Genomic DNA, 23,580 nt, shown 5'->3' on the forward strand with positions numbered 1-23,580 from the left:
CAAATATTTAAATCCAGCGGTAATAATTCATATTCCACCATATTTCCCCTGTGCGGGGCGGACAGATGGCTGGCAGAGTATGGTTCTAAAGGGGCACGGGGGTCTTGGGGTCAGGTGGGAATTGAACCGTCAACCGAGAGGTGAAAAGAGGAGCTCTCCTGTGGTAGTGGCAGCACTGCAGGCCATCTGTTACCGGGGCCCTTACAGGTCGGCGAAGGGAACCATCCAGAAAAACTGAGGCCTGATTTTTACCCGTTCTTTTACCTGTTTCAGTCCGTTTTTAATAACTGCATAATTTAACAGTGTGCTTGTTTGTTCATTTGTTTATTTATTTACTCATCATTTTCTTCTTATTGTATGATATTTGCTTATTACTGGGCAACAATTCTTACTGGCCACTTAGTTTATATATTTAGTTTTTTTCTGTGTAACAATGTCCATGCAGCTCTCTGAGATCTTGGAATAAAGAGCTAAATAAATATGAAAAAAGTATAAAAGTCCCAGTGACGTTACCTTGTAGGCACTAATATATAAGAGTAGAAAGCAGGAGTAGATCTGATTGTGATCAGTTGTTGTGGCTGGTGGGAAAAAGTTCATTTGCTGCCCTGAAAACTACCAGATGAACCCCCTGACCAACAATGTGATGGAGCTCCTGAGTTCTGTGCCGATTTGGTACCCGGCCAAAGGGTTTTATTGGTTCCTCTGAGGCAGGGGGATTAAGCTAACAGTCCATCCCGAGTTCAGGCACAGGTCCACTTTTGTTTTCATAAATTAGGTTGGTCAAGCTATTTAGAGGACTTTTAAAAACACACCAGCTGCTCAGCTCTGCCCTGTCCAGATACATTTAATTTGGCCTAAAACATAAGAACAAAGAAGCATGAAAATTCAGTCCAAATAAAACCCTGACTGACATGATAAATGAGGCAGAAACCAGCACACGAAAAACTCAAACCAAGCATCTCAACAGCAGCTTGTCCTGCACGCTCTTCTGCAGGATCAAACTGTATTTCTAATTTTGCTTCAGCTCCGATTTATTGATTCTTGGAGGACATTTGTTTCATGTATTCCTCAGGCCAGCAGTATTCAGTGCGAGACAAAGGCCAAGAGTGCAGTGGTGCTTTTTATTATTCCCAACAGAGAACACCTTTGTCGGATTGAGGCTATTATGGAGCTTATTAAATTCTTGCAGAAAAGGGGCCTTCGATTTAAACTTTGTTAGAAAATGGAGGCATTAAGGTAGGTGGAAAGAACAGAGGCGCAGCCCTGACAAAATAACACCTCGCTTTTCTTCTCACCCTCTGCCACTGACATATCTTTCAATGCTTTTGAGAGGCCCAATTCATTCAGCATGCAGGACGTGCCCTTTCAGTCCAAGTCCCCCGGTCTCAGAATGGAGGAGGACATTTCCTAGAGATGAGGGACATCAGATCTGCTCACAAACCCCCACATTTTTTTTTTTTTTTTTAACAATGCTGTGTCAGAACAACAGAGACAGAAAAGAGACAAAGAATGCATCAGAAGTTCAGGATAGACCCAAGAGATGAAGGACAAGAGGGAAAAGCACAGAAAAGAACAGTATAGAATAACAGAAGAATCGAGGGTGATTGACAGTGGAAGGATGTTAAGAAGGGAAAGGGCAGGAGGGAGGAATATGAGAGAGGAGGAGGAGGAGGCAGACGAAGATTGAAAAGTTAAGTGAAGAACTGTAAGAGAGAGAGAGAGAGTGGGGGAAAGAAGAGAACGAGCGGGAGACACCCGTAACAAAAACACCCTGTTGCACTGACGGCTGAGGACCACAGCTGACTGGAGGGTCAGCGCTTTAAGACAGCTGTAAACAAACACAGGTCCGGGTCAGCGGCGAGATGATGGGATCAGCTCCGTGTGATTAATATCTAATCTCAGGAGGAAGAGATCAGGTCTCAGGTGTTAAACGTCCGACCCGGGTTGACCTGACTTGCATCAATCTGCAAACGCCTCGCAGACAGGCTGAGCGGGGAGGACAGGTTGTGGCAGGTAGGTTCAGATATCAGAATTATGTCATTTCAGTCTGTTTTCTATTGAGGGCACAGGTGATTTTGTGAAATTCTGCTGACAATGACGAACAGTTTCTATAATTCTTGCACTATTACTTTTGAGGTAACTAGTGCAGCCCTGATGGTAATTTGCAGCAAACTCATTATTCCCCACTGTCTCAGCTGTGCCTTTTTTATGCTTTTTCCACATTACTTTCTCCTTCTTATTACTTTTCTCTTTGTTAACTGCATTATTTGAGGGAATCCATGCAACATAATCTCCTAATAAGACACATTTTGAATACAGACTGTGGCCTTCAAAAGCTTGGTGTGGTGGCTGGGAATGAAGCACCTGCACTTGACTTCTGGTTGGCTTTCTCACCCCTGGCTTGCTAAAATGTGAGCGAAACAAAACCTACGAACTGGCCTTTAAAAAATTAGTTTACGTTCCTCAACCAAACCTGCTCATTAATTTTGTGGCCAGCATTGCCCATTGATCATGCCAGCTCATTATCTTGTAACTAGCTCATTAGTTTGCAGCTAATGGACCTCACCAGTTCCACTGATGAATGCTAACAATGCTAACAAGCTGGCGTCAGATGGAACCACTCCCAATCCACACACACACACACACACACACACACACACACACACACACACACACACACACACACACGTGTATAAAGAATATGGCATGCAGATTGTGAAGAGGAACAAAAAACTGCAGCGCCTGGTGAGGACAAGTCAAGACAGAGAGCCATACTGAAAGGTTGGCGGATTTATTACGACTTTGTGTGTAAAGAGGGGAGATTAGGAGATCTGGGGGATTAAAATGATGAGATGACAGTCTTGTCATGTATCCTTTTATGGATTATTGATTCACAGCCATTTCAATACCCAGCACTCAAGAGCGGGATTTAATTCCAAAGCACATTGAGCTACTGAATGCTCCGAAATGTCAAGTAAAGGTAAGGCTGATACAATGGGAGAGAGTAAAATTTAAAGAGCTCCTGTTCTGGAAATAAGACTTTTAAATTACACTTTCACACTTCCTGCATTACACGGGGTGATTGCAATGAAGGAAACCGTTGAATAGGCGTCCTGCTTTGCTGACATTAAAAGCAACCTTCAGTAAGGGTCAGATAAAAGGAATGAATTCACATTTAAAGGACACAATCAATCTCAAAAGTCTTTATGTTTCCAGTGTTTCCATTAAATAACGGTATGCGTTTGTCTCATTTCAGATGTAATTTATGTTTATGGGAAAACCTGAGAGAACTCGGAAATGGGATTTTTCCTGATGAGAAAATCAGGAAAATGTAAATTTAATGTTCGATTTAGGGAAACCTAAATCGAACATGTACACTGGGTGTTATACTATCTGAATCCCCCTACCACGCTTCACTGCATATTACCTATGGGAGCAGACCAAAGGAATACCTGCAAAGTGATCGTTATGAAGCCATCCACACTGACGATTTTACAGCTTCTATATGTCTGTGGCACAGGTGTATACAGAGCTTGAAAGGTTAGGTTCATTTCCTGCTTGTGACCTTTCGTCCGCAGCAGGAAGTACAGAAGGGGACGGAACACCAGGACGCACGACTGATGCGCAATAATTAGCCAGATACCAATGACTATGAGGAGGGAGGGTCGAGGGTTGATGGATATGCTACAGGTAAACAGACAGAACTGGAGCAAATCAAGGTGGGGAGAGTCCTCCATCAGTTAAACACTTGTGCCACAGAGCAGATGTTGTCACAGTGTGGCAGAGTAATATGAATGAGAAAATGTCCAAACTTTGATGGAATATTTAAAAGACGAGGTTTCATAGAGCTGGAGGTTAAGGAGATGACATGATTTTAACGCTGTGCATCATTGGTGTAAAACTCCATGTTGGAAAGGGTCTGCCAGTTCAAGATTCAAGAGATTCAAGATTGCTTTTATTGTCATTGAGCATGGCCATGTCAATGAAATTTTCGTTGCAACCCCCGTGTGAAAAAGAAAAGATAATAAAATAAGAGAAAATAAAATAAGATGAAACACATCTAGATAAAATAAACTCACAGTTGTTGATGCAGATAAGATGAAGATAAAATGACTTAAAGAAGCAATGAGGTACCCACCTGGTAAATGTCTGATAAGCTGCTACTTCCCGAGTCGCTGGCAATGCTGCATCCCGATTGGCTGGGAGGCATGTGCATCACCTGCTGGTGGGCGTGGTCTGTTAGGTGCATCTTATTGAGGTCAGCAGGAAGCTGTTCAGACAGACAGGAAGTGGCAGAGAGACAGAAGGAGAAAAAAGAAAACAGAGAAGGCAGAGACGATATGAGATCAGCAAGTTACAAACACACACACACACACATAGACACACACACACACACACACACACACATGGCTGTTTCATCAGCTTGAGAGCCAAAGTGGTTTGGCACTGTTTGTCATGAAGAGGACGGAGCTGAAGACACTTCAGACGGCTGTAAATTATGATCCAAAGCTGGAGGGCGATATGATTCCTGACAGGAGGCTGGAGGTGAGAGGCTGCTTTTATAATTTTAGAGCGACCTTAGAAAAAGTATAAAACTGTAAACTCCGTCCGTGGCTGTCTCATTAAGACGGCATGGCTTGCTTTCTTTTATGCACACATGTTTGGTACTATGTGGACACGCTAAAATACACAAACGTGCACATGAACACAAGGACACTCAAACTCAGTCAGAGCCACATCCAAACACAGAAAGATTCTTACGCTAACCCAATCAAAGACAAAAAATAATGAACACGCAATTACACCTCCATCGCCATTTTTACAATTAAAATAAGCAAAGACATGAAGGACATCAAATCAAGAACACATCAAAGTCGAGCTTAAACAATGAGGCTCGTTTAGAGGTGCATGATTAAGGCCGATGATTCCATCAAAAACAGGATCAGTTGTGTGAAACTGGTTTTGCTGGGTGTTGAAGAAAGACATAAACAGAAGGAGAGAGAGTGGGTTTGAACGTTTCAGCACCATGGAGAGAGAGACTACTGCGAGGTGAATATATCTGTGCACCCCAGCTCAAAGTCTTCAAATTACATTAAATTCAATCTGAAGCATTGCTCCAGTTTACAGGAAAGAAACACATTTCATCCCACAAATCAGCATATCCTGGTGTGAAACCGTCTTCTCTTCATTAACAGGGTTTAGCACTATGATGCTTACATGTTTTATCTTAGATGAAGATGAAAGGATAACGAAAACAGGTTGTTCTACAGAGGCTGCTACTGCTAACTATTCAGAGCCTGACTGAGGAAGTTAAATATGGGATGTCCTATGACGTGAAGCAGCTAGGTTTCATCTCTATGTGCTGGACAAGTGGACACACACAGTCCCTAAAAGAAAGCCAAACCTCAGATTCTCCAGTCTTACCAGTTTGGATCGGGGCAGTGCCAGAGTAAGAGAGGAAGTCCTCCTGCGACAACGGGCAAACCTACAGCACACCTCCTCCATCGCCACAGCAGACAGCGCTGGCCGCCCAAACACACACATAAACCCTCTCGCTCGCACCAACAGCAGCACATCCAAAGCCACGCCAAGCCAAGCTGAAGCTCGGAAACTGGCTGAGGCTGCGAGGAACCACGGTGCCAACATGTAATATTAAAGACGTTGAGTCTGGGGGTGCTGCCCCCTCAGTACTCTATCCTAATAGGCCTGTTGTACTGTACGACCCCATCAGCACTTAACCCTCCCCACCTCCCTCCCCCAAACCCACAGGGAAACACAGTATTGAGGGGTGGAGTTCAGGAAGTTCAACGGCTTGTTCTTAATGTGTGGCCTATTAAAGGAGAACACTCAGTTAATGAATTCACGTACACTGGGCGTTAAGGACTCCTGGGCTGCGTCCTAAATCACTGTTTATCCCTGTAGATAAACAACAATTAGACATGTGCAGACCCAAGAATAACCTTTTAAAACACAGAGGTACGTGAATGGAATGGACCAAGCTACTAAACAGTATCAGATAATTAGGAAGTGACTGTGTGACTGAATACACAGGGTTTTCTATTCGATGTCATCTTTGTTTTCTTTTTAATAGTTTGAATTTTTGGTCTGTAAAACTAGCCTCTATAAACATCAAACATTAATGCATCTGCTGCCTTCTTTCTACATCACACACCCCTTTGTTAATGTAGCATACCACTTAATATTTTCTAAACCGTATGATTGCAATTTCAAAGTGTGCCTCTGCAACATTCACACACATGTGCTTACTCAAAGGCCTCTGATGTTAAGTGAAATCAATTCCCCCATTAGGTTCAGCAGTGTAATGCATTGTGTTTCACTTATTGAACTGCAGGCAAACACCTAATCCTAAACTGTTGGTGTTATTGACTAAATCACACATATACATAAGTTGAGTTTTCTACTCTCTTCCCTGATGCTTACTGTGGACTGAAGCTCTCCACTGGTAGCATGTTGTGTTTGTGTGTGAATAAGAAGAGACAGCGGGGGACAGAGAGTGATAGCTAATTTCATTACAGGTAAATACTTATTGATTTCTGTGTGATGGAGCAGTTATAAGGCGGCGATGATGAAGCTCCCACCCTGCATCCATTTAATGCATTCACCTGAATCCACATACACGGAGACAGAGGTTAAGGTGTCAAACTGCTGAGCCCATGTGATTAATATGATTGAACAGCGAGAGTTTCATCTTGTCAAGCTCACAGCAGTCGGACGAAAAAGCAACACTTTCCATTGGCTGAGTTGGAAATTTCAGTTTCAAAGTGAAGGCGTTTGGTAACAGGAGGCTGAGTGTTAATGTTTACATGAGGATCTGTGTCTGATGCCGTCAAACTAACCCACTGTTGCAGCCTGACTGACGCTGGAATTAGTTGGGATTTGTTGAACTCCTGTTATCTCTCATGTTGAATGTAAATAATTTTGCTGGATATTCATTTATTCATGCATGCAGAGGGCATGACTGAACACTGAAATACGTGGAGAGACTGTTGGGCAGGTTATTACAGTGGATGTATGAGGGTTTTTTAACCTCTTTTGCCCAAAACATCTTAAAATTGGTTGTTGAAGCTACGATAATCAGACGGCTACATGAGCTTAGCATTATTATTGGAAACAGGGCAAAATGGCTGGCCTGGCACTGTCAAAATCCACCTATCAGCACCTCCAAAGCCCACTAATTAACACGTTATATCTGCTCTGTTTAATCCACACAAAATCCAAAGTGTTACAAAGTGCTGTTTTACTGGGTGTTATGTATCGGCAACTGGTGGAGACTGTAGGAAGTTACTGGTCCGTTAACAGTCTGTTAATATTCCTGTCAGACTCTGCACCACCAGGCACTTTTTCTTCTGAATTATATTCAAAATTTCGCTCCGTATCGGCCAACACGTTGTCAAATACCAATAAATGCACGTTCAGCCAATACTGGCAGATAAAACTGGCAGTTCAATACATTGATCTGGCTCTGCTTGGCAAGTAAGCATCTGAAAATGCCAGTGCACAAAATTAATATCCTGTATTTAAAAAAAATAATTAGCCTGTGGCTCTGATTCCTCTTAGTCAGGAAGTCCTGATTGGAGGAGTGTTTGTAATCTAACTGTGCAGCTCATTCAGCTCGAAACTTAAGAGATAAGACTAAGGTTAGGTATGAGACAGACAAATTCACAAGTATGTGTGCTTTGGAGGGGCCTGGGAATGAAATAAGGCAAGGCCAGAGGGGGAGTTCATGCGTTTGTGTGAGTTTAGGAGTGAGGGAAGGATGGAAGGAGGGAGTCCGGCCCGGGAGTGATGGGGGAAGTGAATAATTGTGGTGGTCTCGTGGCTCCTATTCACACCACAGACTTAATCCTGCTTTAATCCTCCTCCTTCCCTCTCCCAGCGGGGCAAAGTCGCGGGGCGGGGGGTTTACGGGGTCTCCCATTCTCCTCATGCATTAAGGATGAGAGTTAGGAGATTAAATATAAATGTGCAAGGTTCCTTCAGCTGTACAATTCTATCATGTCAACGAGCGGGCGCAATCATAGGAGGATCAAGCAGGCTTTGAATGTTGTGTGGCAGTCAAACAGACTGAGCCGCCACAAAATCAGTCACTTCCAGAGTCTGATTAACGGCAGAGAAATGAACCCCCATCATCAGTCATAGTAAGGGTGAGAACAGAAATCTAAGAGAGATGCAGCAGGAGGACGAGGCTGAAGCTGTTAGATCACCAAGCTGCCTCCTAATTTGGCATCTTATAAATGAATAATTGGCTAATGTGATGAACAAAGAACACAACTGGTTGGGCTGAGCAACATTTTCCAATTTTCTAGTACTGTTGTCAGTGATGTGTGTGTGTGTATTACATATGTATGCTTTGTGGTTTAAATTAAATTAGACTACAATTAGAGTACAAGGGCATACTTAATGTGATTTCTCACTTGTGTGTTTTTACTCTATTTTCCAACAAGCAGTTTATCACTCAAATAAGGTCCCTCCAAACATCCATCAGACATGGAGAAAAGCACATTAACTGACGCATAAATGGCCACTCTGCTCTTTTCTTAGCCAACTTTATGATTTCATTTGTCTTCCTGTGGACCTGAAAGCTAAACCAACAAAAAAAAAAAAATTTGGATGATGTCTTCTTATTCCTTCTTCTATAAAAGCCAAGTCTGTTTCTCTTATTGCATCCGATTTTAACAATGAGATTAACTAGCTGTGGGCCTGAGTGCTCTGTTCCCCCTATTTCTTCAGTGATAAAATGGGCTATAAAGCCCAGACTGGCCATTTGGCTACACAGACAAGAGAGCGGGGTTCCCAAAGGTAATTTAGTGTTGGGATAATCTTTGCTACATTGTAGGTTAATGTGTGGAGAGATGTTTTGGGAAACCCTGAAGACATTAATGGATGAGTCCTGGCCTGTCTGGCATAATAGTCTGGAATTGGTTGGTTAAGGGTCCCAGAAGGGGCTACGCCATTAAAACGAAAAAAGGAGGGTGTGCTCCCTCACTTTTAATTCTGTTCTGCGTGAATTATTAGTTAATAGTTTTCTGGCCCAATATTGTTTTAGCCTAGGCTTCATTAGGATTTCGTTTAATGACTAAATGGAAGGACATGATTGAGACTTCAGACGACAGAAGATTTATCAAAAGAGATGGAGCATGACGAAGACGTATAAATCAACACACAGAACGAGACAAAGAGGAACGGAAGCCAGAGAACAATACATTAAGACGAATAATAAGGAGAAGAAATGGCTTCGCTGAGTAATTAAAGAAAATGTGATGAGACTGATGAATCCTGATGAGGGTGATAATTAAACTGGGTTCAACAAACAGTGACACAAACAAAGCTCAATGAATATTTAAAGCCAGCGTTGTGTTTGCAAAAACAAAGCACAATGACAACATCACAGAGAAAGAGTTGTTGCTCGGTGTCTCCAAATGGATTGCTGGGAAAAAGCCAAAGCATATGCACACTAAAGGATGTGAGCAGAAATCAAGTGTATCCATGTGTCTCTTTGTTCATAAATCCAAACAGATACCAGAGCCAAATATCACTGAGAGCTGGTGCTTCTGCAAGATCTGCACCATTAAAGATCTTCCTTTGTCATGTTTCTAATGCAGGATGACCACGGCTCCACCCGGACAAACCTTTGCTATGTTTGTGGAAGCATCAGTGAAATACTGCACAGATTTAAGCGGAAAAATCTATCACTTTGTCATGTTTCGAAAAAACAATTTCAACTATCCCTGTTAATCTTGCTATGAGTGCCGACCAACAGTCATTCAAGCGTCATTAACTGCCCCCGAAAAGAAAATTCATGCTGCAGAGGTTCAGGGAATAATAAGTCCTGTTTTAGAGCTGGCTTTGCTGGATGTAGTAGCTACACACTGCTCATAACCCCCAGCTGAGTAAACACCGGCACGCCGATGGATAGTGAGGTCAGCGGCCGGGTATCTGACATGAACGCGGTCGGCCTGTAGGTGTCAGCAGTGACAAACTGCACTGACGTGGTACGAGCCAAGCAACACAACCATCACTCAGCAGTGAAATTCAAACACTGCAACAATAAAGCAAGCTCCGCCGTCTGGATCACTTTCATCAATATAATTGAAATTCCACAAAAGGCCGTCTCAGTATGTATTTATAACACATTCACACATTAAAACAGGAAATCTGTTAACGTGTGTCTTCACTCATAGCAGCTGTCACCATGTGTTGAGGTATCTCAGAGCAGGTTGTTACACCAGAAACCACACCACAGACAGTTCACCTCCACCCAAAGACACGGTGCAGCTCCAGACTCATAGTGCAAATGAGTTGTCCTTCCTTTGATGTAACACTTAACTTGATGTCTGAATCTGATTTCCGCTGGTTTGTTCATTTCGCTGCACTCTCGAGTCGCTCTGTCTCTTTCCGGCTGATCTCACGTCTTCGCTTTGATTGTCTTGGTTATTAACTCTCCCGTCTCTCTCTGCGTCCAATGATTCACTCTATCATTACAGCCTCTTACTCTCCAGTTTCCGTGTCACTTCTCTGTCGCCTTCTCTTCTCGCCTCGACCACTTTATGTCTATTTTTTGGGTAATATTCTCCAGCCTTGCATTTTTTCTCCCCACTGGATCAAACCCCCATTTCTGCTCCCAGACACAATTCTGCATCAAAGGCAGCAAGGAGGAGTGAAACGACTGCAGGTAGCCTCATCAGACTAGCGAGGTGAGAACGCTGGCTCTGCTGTCTGGAACAGGACACACACACACACACACACACACACACATTTTGAAGCTCCAGATTTAGCCCTGTAGCGATGCAGAAAGCTTTGATCAATCAAGGCCACTGCTGGCTTGGTCTAATGTCGTGAGAGGGGGAAGGTGTCGGGAAACACACACATTCTTGAGCAATATGGAGTGGAAAATACATGCACATACACACACAAGTACACGCTCAGTACAACAACACATACAAAAAAGAAGTAGGCAACGTGAAATCAAGCTAACCTACACACAGACGGAGTATACTATATGTGAAGTGCATGCATCTATGGGCTCCATTCAGTAAAACACACCCAGCTCATTGAATAGGCTCAGCACACTGCCACGCTCCACTCTATTACTGGCAAGTCCACAGACGGCTGGATTAAGATACAGTGCAGGGAGAGACAGATGGAGATGAGGAGAAAATAGAGAGAGAATATGACTGGGTGAGGGTGAGAGAGAGAGAGAGAGAGAGAGAGAGAGAGAGAGAGAGAGAGAGAGAGAGAGAGAGTGGGGTTGAAAGGAAAGAGTGTAAGAGGAGACAGTGAAAGAGACAGAGTGCAGCATATGATTGAGAAAGTGAAGTGTGTGTGTGTGTGTGTGTGTGTGTGTGTGTGTGAGAGGGAGAGAGAGAGAGAGAGAGAGAGAGAGAGAGAGCAAAGGTAGCAGGGGGGGTATAATGCCAGATAGAACTGACAGCGAAGGGTGCAATGAGGATGAAGTGAAAGGGAGGGGACAGATGAAGATAAAAAGTCTCAAATATTCTCTTAAGAATCCAATTCTACCTCAGTCCAGACGACCATATCTGTGGTCGAGAGAGGGAGAGAGAGAGACACAGAGAGAGAGAGTGTGTGTGTGTGTGTGTGTGTGTGTGTGTGTGTGTGTGTGTGTGTGTGTACGTGCGTGCCAGCTGGGGAAAGGGGAGATGTAATGAATTGAAGTTGGAATTGGAGGTGACAACTGCAAAGGCAGACATGCCACAGAGAGAGGGAAGAGGTGGGTGTGGGGGGTTGGGTGGAGTTAGCAGGGGACCATATGAGGAGACGAGGACTCAAACACTGTCAAGCAGAGAAGACGCCATGTGCGTACACACAAACAAGAATCCGAACACACGGATTCTCTGCGTCTCACACACACACACTCACACTTTTTTCGGGCCTCTCGCAGCGAGACGACCTCCATCTCCCGCCAGTCCTACTTTCCGAAAGGACTTGCAGTGAACATCTTGACCAAAATAAAATGTGTGTTGCTGCTGCTTTACATTACTTATTCATGCACTCTACCGGACCACAGATGAAGATTAAACCCCGGTAAAGAGAATAAACACCATTTCCCACAAGAATAAACACTCGATCGTGCGTTGAGAGGAGCTCTGCTGGTTTGTTCTCGTGCGGTCTGCCGAGTCTGACGTCTGCTTTCTTCCCAAAGTCCTCTCATTTTAGACACGATGTTCAGTTGAGTCATCGTGAGGCGTACAACTCAGCTGAATAATATCTTCTGTCACTCGGGAGGAAGCTTTTCAAAGTCTGAGAGAATAACTGAGATGATGCCATAGTGATGTCATCAGGGCAATCTCCGTTTCAGCTTGAGAAGTCAGAACAAATCTGGAACAGAAAGCCTGTTAAAAACTCAGCGTGTGCAGTTTGAAGCCTGCTGGCATTTCAGGTTGCATTATGGGAAATGTAGGATCCAGAGTTTTTGGAGATGTGACTGCTACTATGGAGCAAAATGTCAGACTATATCTACCTTGGCTGCTTTGATTTTGATGATCCTTATTACAGTCTGTCCCTCACAAGCCCCCCTGACTTCACGTAGGTGCAATAGCAAATCATGTTATTGTCGCATTAAACGCTTACTGTGTTTTCTTCTCACTGTGTTCTGCTGTTCCCTGTTTCTCTTCAGTACTTTTTCAGCAACATATGCTCCAAAAAAGTCTTGGAGGATAAAAAGAGACACTAATGGCTGGAACCTGAACGCGTGGCAGCTTGACAGAAAAACTTTTTTCCAACATAAGGTGGGTATTCTGCATAGCAACACACTGCCGAACAATCTCCCTGAAACACATTTTAATCTCAGTCGTGGAAATGAACTACATCCTGTGATTTGGCAGGCGCTGGTTTGTGAGATACAAGGTTCAACAGTCATTGGCTGGCAAGTTTTTAGCCTGGATAGAGAGTGGCTGGCAAAGCTTCTACAGTGGATAAACAGCCATTAGCTGGCAGTATCCACATTCTGTCGTGCCAGTATTGTGACAGACGGGATGCTGAATGGCACTGTCACCAACACTGCCAAAGGCCTGTGACTTTTGCCCCAGTTGTCTGAAAGTGATGAAGGAGAGAGATGCAGCGAGGGAGACACACAGTGAGGAGAGGAAGGAAGGAAGGAAGGATAAACAAAGTAAGTAAATAGAAGGAAAAGACTGTGTCTGCATCTCTTTGGTGTTTCTTTGCTCTGATTTCATGTTTAATGATTCATCCACACATTCTAAAATCCTGGACACATTCCTGTAATACCGAACCCAGGGAACAACCTCCAAACAACGGACCACCATACTGAATCAGCCCTGAACTGGAAGTGCATTGTTACTCAAACACTCAATGTTAAACCAGTATGGGTGGGCTGAAGTTATTATTTTTGCACAAGTAAGTCTCAAGTCTTGGCGTTAAAAAGTCCTTGTGAGTTTGTCTGCTGTACACTGTCAGATGTACCTTTTCCTGTTAAGTGTTAAGTGAAGTAACTTGTGCCAAAATCAAATTATCTTTTTTTGTTTCTGTCAAGTCTAAAGTTGCCAAAATCTGACTCAAGGAGTTAAGATGCAAATTCTTTGCCATAATTTAATAAACATTAAAGAACTGATATCACAAACTTCACATGAAGTACTTGACTTGTTAATGTAATAACAACCAGAAACATTAAATAACGTCTACGCCACACTCTCTTCATCACAATAAGCTACGCCAGTCTGGATTTTCTTGGTGAGTAATGGCTCTAAATTGGCTGCATGCTCATTCATCTCATGCAGTCTTTGCCACTCATTCAGTTTTCTGGCGGCTTACACAGTGAAGAAGGTAATTAGCATGGGTCGGCACCCCTGCGGAGTCAAGTATTCTTCTCTGGAGGACTGATGGTATTACAACCAGGCTTTAGTGGAAATTCCTTCCAGTTGGTATCTAGAGAGAGTGTTTGTGTGTTTGTGTGTGTGTGGTAGCAGGCAGCAGACGGCAGCTGCTGCCAAACAGTGTTAGATGTTTCTGAAAGGAATATTCAACCTGTCACAGCCCGTCTGCCCTCCTCCTCTACTCCCTTTAACACCTGGGAGAGCTAGATTTAAACCTGCTTGTCGTAGGAGACGTTTGAGGTTCATGTATCAGGGTGATTGTCTATGAAAGAGTGAATGTGTTTTAAGAAAAGTCCACACTTTTTCATGGCTGTTAGATTGTCTGCAGCAGCAGCTCTGGCCCATCTTTTCCTCCAGGTGTGTTAAAAAAGGAGATTTATTTTCCATCCCTTCCATCTCTCTCCCTCATTTGTCTCTCTGTATCCCACCCCCTCTATATCCTGCAACTCCTCTTTTATCTCCCTGCTGTGAGAACAGATTAATAAAAATTGGTGCTTTGATAAAGGATCTATATGTGGTTTTGATGGAGTCGATTTAATGATAATTAATGGGATGGCACCCACACCTACGGCGCCGGCCGAGCAGACTGAAGCTGCTGCAGCTTCATCAATGCTGCTGTTTTCACCTTGTTGTTCTGCATGCCGGATAGAGTTCACTGACTTAAATATGCAATGTGTGTGCGGTTTCAAACCGAGCCATCATGTTCACTATCAACTCTTTCTTTTGTTCTGTGTGTGTGTGTGCGTGTGTGCGCATGTGTGTTACAGGAAGCTGCAAGGCGTCTCTGTCTGGGCCCCTGAGGAAGGTGGGCCATGGCCAGGTCTGCCGGATACAGGGGGGAGGGCTAAACACTTGGCTTTAATACTTATACAACTACTTGTGTATGCACATACACACACACACACACACAGACACACGCACACACACGCATGCACAAAAACATACAGACACATACACCTTAGTACCTCCTGGCTCCCCTCTGTTAACAGATGCTTCCTGCCCTGCAGCCCAACCCACACTACTTCACACATACAAACACACACACGCAGAGCGTCCCTGGCACCCCTACAGGTTGACCCAGGGGCCAGGTGCAGGGGCAGCACCACCCTTTGGTTCTCCTGTGGTGTTTTTGTTAATGTTGGATCCTGTTCCACTCTCTCAGCCCACTCATCTCAGCCCAGACAGAGCTGACTAGAATTTCTGTACCAGGGCAGGCAGGACAGGAAATTAACTTTGTTTGCTCGCCGACCTAACCCTAATCCTGATCTCCAACGCTTATCAGACATCTTATTACGTAACATGACAAAAACTAGCCTTGACAAGAAAAGAAAGTCAGAGCCTCTGCTAGATATGAGCTGAGCTGGCGCTAATATGGTTGAAAAAAGCCATTCTTTCCATTATGGCCCGAGTTTAGAACCATTTGGCCTCTTTTGGTGTCAATGTTCCATGCCGCTGTCAGCGTGCGGCGACGTGACAGTCTACAGATGTGCATAAGGAGCTTAACGTGTCGATGAATATTCAGTGTAAAAAATGTGAACGCTGAAATGTGGTTATAATAATAGCTGAAAGCTGACAAAAAAAATGACTGGCTTACAATTCAAAAGAAAGAACTGATTTAGTCTTCACTGAATAAGTGCTTGCTTTAGAGGTTGGTTGATCACCTTAAAGCACTAAAAAAGAACAATTTACCAGCAAATGAACGGAGTTCAGCGTCTGACCATCCTCCTGCCTGATCACATTTGTTTGCATACGGACACACCACACTGTCTGCTGCCCCTTCACTCATCTCTCTCTCTTTGTTGTTCCTCTCTCTTTCTCACAAATTCACAAACACCCACAGAGCATCACCCGTCCATCTCATCCTGTGTTTATAAATGCCCTTGAAAATTATCCAGTAAAGGCTCTCTGGCTGTGCAGGCAGAGGAGGGGATGTAGATCAATAGCAGCGAGATAATGGGAGCAAGGGAAATTGGGGGGGGGGGTTATAGTGGCTAAGGGTGGTTGAAATATCAGCACCAGGATGTGTATGTGTGTGTGTGTATGGGTGGGGGTAGCAGCTTATGACTGACACAGCTCTGGTAGGTGGAGTCTGCAAAGTGAGGGGGAGTCATTTATGTGTATGTGCACATGAATTGTATGCATGAAGGTATCGTGACCACTGCAAGTATGTTGGTCTATGCATGTGTGTACGTGTCTGTGTGTGTGTGTGTGTGTGTGTGTGTGTGTGTGTGTGTGTGTGCTTGTGTCTATGCATTTGCGGGTGTTAAACTGTATCTGATAGTCAGACACCAGCAGGTCACATGCATGGGTGTCCATACAATGTGTGTGTGTGTGTGTGTGTGTGTGTGTGTGTGTGTGTGTTTATGCACAAAGGCTGGAGTGCGTCTCCACATGAGCAGCCTCACTTTCAGTCCATTTAGCCCAGTAATGTTGACCTGTTTGGGCATGTTAATGCATACAGGGCTTGAGTGGGCTTTTCACTCTAAAATTTCAGCCTATCATAGCTAATGGACAGTAATTACACCATTCACGACACAACACTGGCTCTTTAATGCCACTGTACCCATTGAAACATTCAAAAAGCACTGCATTCTGAGTTCAACATCAAAAGGTGAAGTCTGGTAAACTACTAAGCGAGCAAGAGCCTTTTCTGTGACCTTTGTCTGCACTGTAACTAGTATTGGAATTGGTGCTATCGTGACAATATGCGGCAGTGCGTCATATGCACAAGATCAGCTGTGAAGAAGACTGCAAAAAATGAGCCTTTGACCAATTTAGCGCATGTTCCTGTAGAAGTAAAGGCTTTAAAACTACATTTATGTCTTCCGTTACAGTGTCCTTGAGTGGGACACTGTGTTGCTCCCTGCTTATTTAATCTGAAACTTAATGAATAGCAGGTATCCACATAGCTAAATGATTTAAAGGGAGCACTTAGCAGCATACTCCAGTGTGGCACGAAGAAGTTATTTCAGTAATTTCTCAAAAATCTAGGAGGTGACAGAAGGCAACTGGAGAGTCCATTCAAAGTCAACAAATGCTAAAACGAAGCAGAAATGTGTTTTTCTTATGGTATTCATGACGCTTCACAGCATGCTCACAAGCCGGCAAAGCCGCACGCTGTGATGTTTCAATTTTATTTTTTTCTATTTCCTGATTCACAGAATAATCTTATATAAGAGACGCACGAGCAAAAGAGCAAGAAAAAATTAGCAACCATGTGTGCTTTTGTTTAGAAGGATGGAATAGTAATTCATGACTTATGGGATGTGAGTTGGGCATGGCCTGGCCTAATGCAACCCATATTGATCTTTATCACCCCTACTTCCTGTGCATATGATACCCTACACCTCCCTCGGCATGCTAAAAGCACTCTCTCTCTATTGTTGCCTCATGCTCAGATTCTCTCTCTCTGTTGTCTGTCTTTGTCTCTCACTCGTCCACTCTCTCTCTCCTCATGCTCTTATCTGCCTCCCTCCATCTCTCTGGGCTCAAAGGCCACATTACCTTGACACCTGGAGTTCTGTCAGTCCGTCAATCAGGCTGTCTGTGGGCTCGAGGTCAGAGTAAATCTGTTGAGGCCAACGTGAAGAGGCCGTGGCATTACATCACCTGGCAAAGGTCGTCCTCTCGGTGCACAGAAATGGATCTGTCAACATATTCAGGTACCAGGGGAGCCACGGTGCAACTATCTAATACTCCTTTAATGGTGCCTGCAGTTTCCATCCACTGATCTGATGATGTAGAGGATTACAGTACAAAGTGCATTTTATGATTGAAAGCCAGCTACAACCTGTTGACCGCAGCATTTTTTCAATAAATCAAGATCTCTCTCTCTCTCAAGATGAAAACGGTGTTTTCTTGTACTTCATTTGATATTTCTTGTGTAACAAAGCAAAACTGAGCCTCATAAACTACTTATTTTTTGCTGACACAGGGTGCAGTTACAATGACCGCACTGGCCCTCCACAGTGCCCAAATGTCACCCTTTGTGTTGGAGTAGCTAATTTGAATGTCCCGGCTCTTGTTTTGGTCTGTAATAACCATCATATTTTTTTTGGATGGCATGATAACTGTTTACTTAAAGCTTGATTACAAAACTGAAAAGTACATTTCAGGTATTTCCCTGACACTCTCATAACTACTTCAAATGAAAAGAACCTCTACAAGTCTGACTCAAAGGCATTATGACAGGATGGACCAAAGCTGCAGTATGAGAAAAAAGTCTCTCTAACCATTAGGAACCATATGAAACCACTTGTATGCTTGATGTGACCACACTTGGTTATGGGTTTTGCCAACAGTTCCTCCAGTTAAACCATAACAATCACTTTATTTCATCTTTGAATTGAAATCAGTGTGGTAATTACTGGAGGTGTTGTCTCTATGCCTCAGAGTGACGTCTGACCATGTACCTTCTGGACTGAAGCGCAGAGCTTCAAGGCGCTCGGTTCCTAATCAGACTCATAATGCTGTCCGGGCATGAAGCCACAGCACTGAGAAAAAGGGTCAATAAACTGTACTGAAGAATAATTAATCTCCTCGCTCCACTCAATAGAGGTTCAGCAGTTTAATGTAGCTATGTATCCTATCTGATCTGATGATGAATGGTAGGCCAGTAACTGTAGCTTGAATCAAATATAGCATCTTGCTGTTTAAACAGGAAGTCTGCCGCCACTGAAGAGCAAACCAGAGAAGGAGTCAAGAGTTGTTTTTGGTCTTCTCTCTACTTTCTGCCCTCATTCAGATCTACTTTGTAGCCTATAAAATGACTCGTTAGAAACCATCTTGTTTGTTTTTATGCTGTTTTCTTCTTGTAGAAGCATTTTGGTCTGTTTCCATGGATGCTGTGGGTAAAGAGTGGCACTTACTTGGATATGCCAGACGCTTCGTCCGTCTACCTGTCCATCTGTCTGACCCGCCTCGCCTTGCCCTTCCTGCCTTGGCACTGAATCCATCATCCCACTGAAGCACTCCGCTACCAACACCTCAACAGCCCCATTACTATTCAACGCAGCATGGGCCCACACAAACTGATTACGCCAATGTTCAGCAAGGCCCATTGATTGCTGAGGGAAGCAAAGACAGCAGCCTGGGTCAACCTGAGTGTGGACCTGCTGCACTCTGCCAGGGGAGTCTGCAGCTCAGAGGGGGGAATTATTACAATTCTTTTCAGTTATGCGCTTAGTGTTGAGAGCAAATCCTCCTATCAGTGAGGCATGACACTTCCTGTATTTTTCAGGCAAAAGCTTATCTGGTTAGAAATGATTGATGGTGGGAAATCTGCATAGCACAAATGATAGAACAGAGAAGGAGACATTCCTCAAGAAAGACATTTATGAGTCATGCACAAGCCTTTCAACTGAGCAGCAAGAAGACACAAAGTTAGACTGGCTGCAGTTCCTTTAAAGAAACCAGCAGATACTGGCTACATTCTCCACAAATAGAGTCCATATATTTTTTCCCACAAGTCTGAATATTCAGTTTCACTTCTTCGCCTGTATCTGGGAGGCATAGTAGGAAAGTATTGTTCAATCAAGTAGACAATACTGCTTAAAGAGAACTATGAGTAAATAAGCTTAAAATACCTTACTGCCATTTGGTGCCACCATTATGCAAAGCGGCCGACACTAAACCAATTTTTGATGAAATTTTAAATTCACTGTTACACAACGCCACTGAAAAGCCAAAGAGAAAGGAGCGAAAAGGACATGCGAGGCAGCTAAAAGGGTCGTAGGTAATGGGTGCCATTTGGTGCAGAAACAGAGAGCAAAGGTTGGACATGTGAGGATGCAGATGGTTTTAGAAGAAGCTAGTGTGATTTATAAGACAGGAAGCAGAAGATGAGTGAGGATACAGCCCAGCAGGGCAGCAACAACAGCAGCATCAGGATGGCAACAACAACAACGGCCCCCATTATTAATGTTTAAATAATAGATGCGGGAAGAGAGAGGGCGAGGAAGAAGAAGAGATGAACAAGTAGTAGGGGATAGAAGAGTCCCTGACTAAAAACAGATGAGAAAGGAAGCAAAGGGGGAAGAGGAAGACAGTAGGAAGTCCCCGCTTAGAACAGATGGAAGAGAGAGACAAAGATAAAGAAAGACAGAGGGAGAGCAAACAAGAACAGAAACTGGGAAGGCTCGACAGAGAACAGGTCCCATGTTGGCAGCGGGGAGGGTCAAAGAGTTCAGCGGCAGAACATTTTGACAAGTCTTGCAGCAGCGGGAGGACGTGGACTGGGGTTGCGTTCCACCGGGATGAGCAGGATGTGATTTAAAGGGACAGTTCATCCATAAACACGGCACAATAAAACAATAAAATGTAAGCAAGACGTTGAAAGCTTCTTTAAGAGAGCAGCTCACGGCAGCTGACTCTTCAGAGGACACTATTCTACCCCAAGCACAGCTCCCTTTTAAAGATCTGTGCAGTTTATTGGAGATGTAAATAAATCTAGGCCTCATAAGTGCTCAGTGCGTCAGAAAAAAGGCCCTGCTGGCCCCACAGAGCAGCTCCACTGGCCTACATTTCGCTGTCTGTCATCTGATGCCAAATTTCCAGCCACACAGTCAATATTTCAATAACTATGCTCTGACGTTAGAAATTAGAGCAAGCGAGTATGGCATGCTAAATGTTAAGAGCTGCAGTTCAGAACAGCGATAACCAACAAAAGCGTCTACAATGCAAAATAAACTGTTCGCTTTCCATAGAAGTTCAGCCTGAGGATTATTCTCCAAGTCTGTAGTAAATAAGGTTGTAGAAAAGAGCGTAAAAGCCTGTTGGCAGCTGCAGATTCCCTGTAGAGAAGTAAAACTAAGTGATTCAAATGAACAACAATGCTCACCAGTAGCAAGCAGACTAGTTCAGTTTTCAGATCAAAATTTCATTTAGGCTAATTAAGCCTCTGACTGGTGGGAAATGCATTAAATGTGAAGCTGTCATTGCCTGCACCGCTGCTTTATTGGCTGGTGAAGATGAATCAAAGATCACTACAGCAAGAGTATCGCCAATCCCAGCCAGCGCAGGCCAGCCAAAACTATCAAAAGACGCCGACTTCGAGAGAAAATAATTGGCTGCCATTCTGAGAAGGCAGTCAATGATAAAATTGTGAGAACCTCTTGTGGAATAAAAATCACTGCTTCAGAGGCTTTCTCTTTACTAATGTATTTTTCTGTCTCTTTCTCGCTTGCCTCTCTTTTTCTGTCTTTCGCCTCCCTCAAGTTTCAAATCACGCTCCAACATGGCTCTTCATCTTTCTTCCTTGCCTTGTCCCTCCTTCCCTGAGGTCCCAGAATGAATTCACAAAACCTTTTCAGGGAATTAAAATCCCTTTGCAGACCACCCTCACACCGTCTTCCACTTTGCCTCTCTTCCCTCCAACCCCACTGCAGTGTTTTTGATTGCTGCTGTATCTCCAGACAGAGCACATGTTACCTAATAGGAGGAAAAGGGAAACTTAATTAACCTTTGCAAAAGGTGGGCTCATCACAGACGCTGACCAATTTACTATGGACTTGAAACAGGTTGAGCTGGATGACAATCTCAGTGGCTCTAGATGAATGAGCGAGACTCATGCAGCATAGATGGGCCAGTAATGACATACAGATACAACATTTTCAGTTGAGCTGATGCAAAAACAACATTTAAAGAGGAAAAAAAAACTGTTTGTCTAAGTTCTTCTTTACTCCTGGTTGTAAACAATGTGGATGAGAAAACATTTGACTGGACAAAAACCCAATTTAGCGCCACTCAGTAGGGATCAGGAGCCTTGAGATTTGAGAAGCCGACGAATGAGGTCACCTGCTCTGAACTGCAGATGCTGGACTGGAAATGACCTGCAACAGTTGTGGCCAGGATGTTCAGCTGTGAATAGTCTGATGAATCAGGTGGCATTAGCTTATCGGTGATATATCGGTGTTGGTGTAAATGGCAGCTGAGATCATTCAGAAACTGTGTCTCTTCATGACAAAAATTTCACAAGCAGAGCAGAAATGATAGCTGATCGCTGATCAGCAGCTATTTTTATAATCTATTACTCTTTAAAGTGAAAAAAAAAGCCAAACAATCCCTTGTCTTAACTTTCTTATGGCTTTGTCTTGTGAGATGAAAGAGCAAACGCATACACTGTAAGCCAGTACATACAAGGTCACACACAATGTCACTTAAGATGAGCAAACTGACACTCGCACAGTTAAAACTGCAGTTTACAGAACTGGATATACAAGGTTTCCATGAGGCAGCAGTGACGTTAGCGCCCTCGCACAGAGTGAGAGATCTATGCATAATTTGGATCACACGAGAGATGGGAGGCATTAAAGACGAGTAATAAGGTATTTAAGTTGTGTAGCTGCGTGTGGTACAGATTTAATGTGTTATCTTAGACTGAACATCTTCTCACTTTATCCCCTTTCATCTCCAGGGACCTAATTATTACTTATCGTACTGACAGCGTGTGCACACACACACACATACACACACGCACGCATAATGAAGACAAACATCTCTGAGGCTTTCGGCACCCAGACAGGCGCTCCCAAAGAGACAGACACGTAGGGATCTACCCGACAGTCGCTCTGCTTGGACGACCAATGAGCCGTGCAGCAGAGGGGTCCTGGCGTGTTGTCACTCAGCTGGCTCTTTTTATGATGCAGCCTTTTTCTCTGAATATCAAACAACAAAACAAGGATCCATAAAAGACACAAGTCACGCTTCATGCGCTCTAGCTGCGTCACTTGCATCATCAAGAAGTTCACCGGGGGCTAGGCTAACTCTGGCGGATTATTCTGAGCAACTAAAACTAGGACATCCAACTGTTAATTATACACATGGCTACATCATTACCAGTCTACAGCTGACTGCTGGGAGACTACTGATCAGATTAGACCGATCAGATGGATAACATGTACGCACTGACAGATATAACCTGAGAAGTATATGAATCTTCATCTAAAGAACCAAAGCAACACGGAGTTGAAGGAGTTTGCTAAAGCTAGCAGCGGGAAACAGCAACAGCCGACTTTGCAGCTGGAGAAGCCAGAGAAAACGTGCGGAAAGTGAAAGGCTGTTCAGCTCGGTGTCACATGTCGTAGATGAAAACAGAAACAGGCTCGCAGCTGATGATGCAGAGAAGCTTCTTTTCATCGAAAACAACCTGCCTCTTCTCTGAAAAAGACAGACAGCGCTAACATATGATGACACATCATGTCAGACGCTACAGTTTCTGAAATCGACTGAATGTGTGAGATATTCAAGAAAACACAGAGCTGAATGTTAAAATGTCAGCAGCAGCATCGTGTCGTATATTTAATTTGTCAGAAAGTGAGGAACATCTGATGAAACATGTTTCCAAAGTAATGGTACTATTACGGACTCAAGTCAGTACTCGGTATTGGCAAGTACCCAAATGTAAGTATAATTCTAAGCCTTGAGATTACTATTATTATCAGTTTCATAAAGTGATATTACTATATATAAACTAGACGCTATAAATAATGCAACTTTATTTGCGAGCTCTTCCATCATCTGTGATCTTCAAACACTGTACTTTCAACAAAAGCAAAAAGATTTTAAAAATAAAACCAGTCACAGGTGCACTGCACTGTGGCTTCCGAACATTATTTTTGGAAACCCTCAGATCAGTCCCTGCTTTGGAGAATCAGGAGTGTTGGTGCAAAGAAAGGGAAAAAACCTTCATCTTCATTCGATCAAAGCTCTT

At 43.6% G+C, this 23,580-nt stretch overlaps 1 protein-coding gene across 6 annotated transcripts in view; it reads right to left on the reverse strand.

The window, feature by feature from the left end:
- rapgef6 (Rap guanine nucleotide exchange factor (GEF) 6) overlaps positions 1-23,580 on the reverse strand; it is an 84,491-nt gene that overhangs the window by 44,174 nt on the left and 16,737 nt on the right. For all 6 annotated transcript variants that reach the window (XM_076751346.1, XM_076751347.1, XM_076751343.1 and 3 more), the window contains one exon: positions 4,139-4,270. In XM_076751346.1, the coding sequence (XP_076607461.1) occupies positions 4,139-4,270 (132 nt within the window). The remainder of the gene's footprint in view (positions 1-4,138; positions 4,271-23,580) is intronic.

The sequence above is a fragment of the Chaetodon auriga genome, chromosome 15, assembly GCF_051107435.1.
Source record: "Chaetodon auriga isolate fChaAug3 chromosome 15, fChaAug3.hap1, whole genome shotgun sequence".
Classification (NCBI taxonomy): Eukaryota; Metazoa; Chordata; class Actinopteri; order Chaetodontiformes; family Chaetodontidae; genus Chaetodon; species Chaetodon auriga.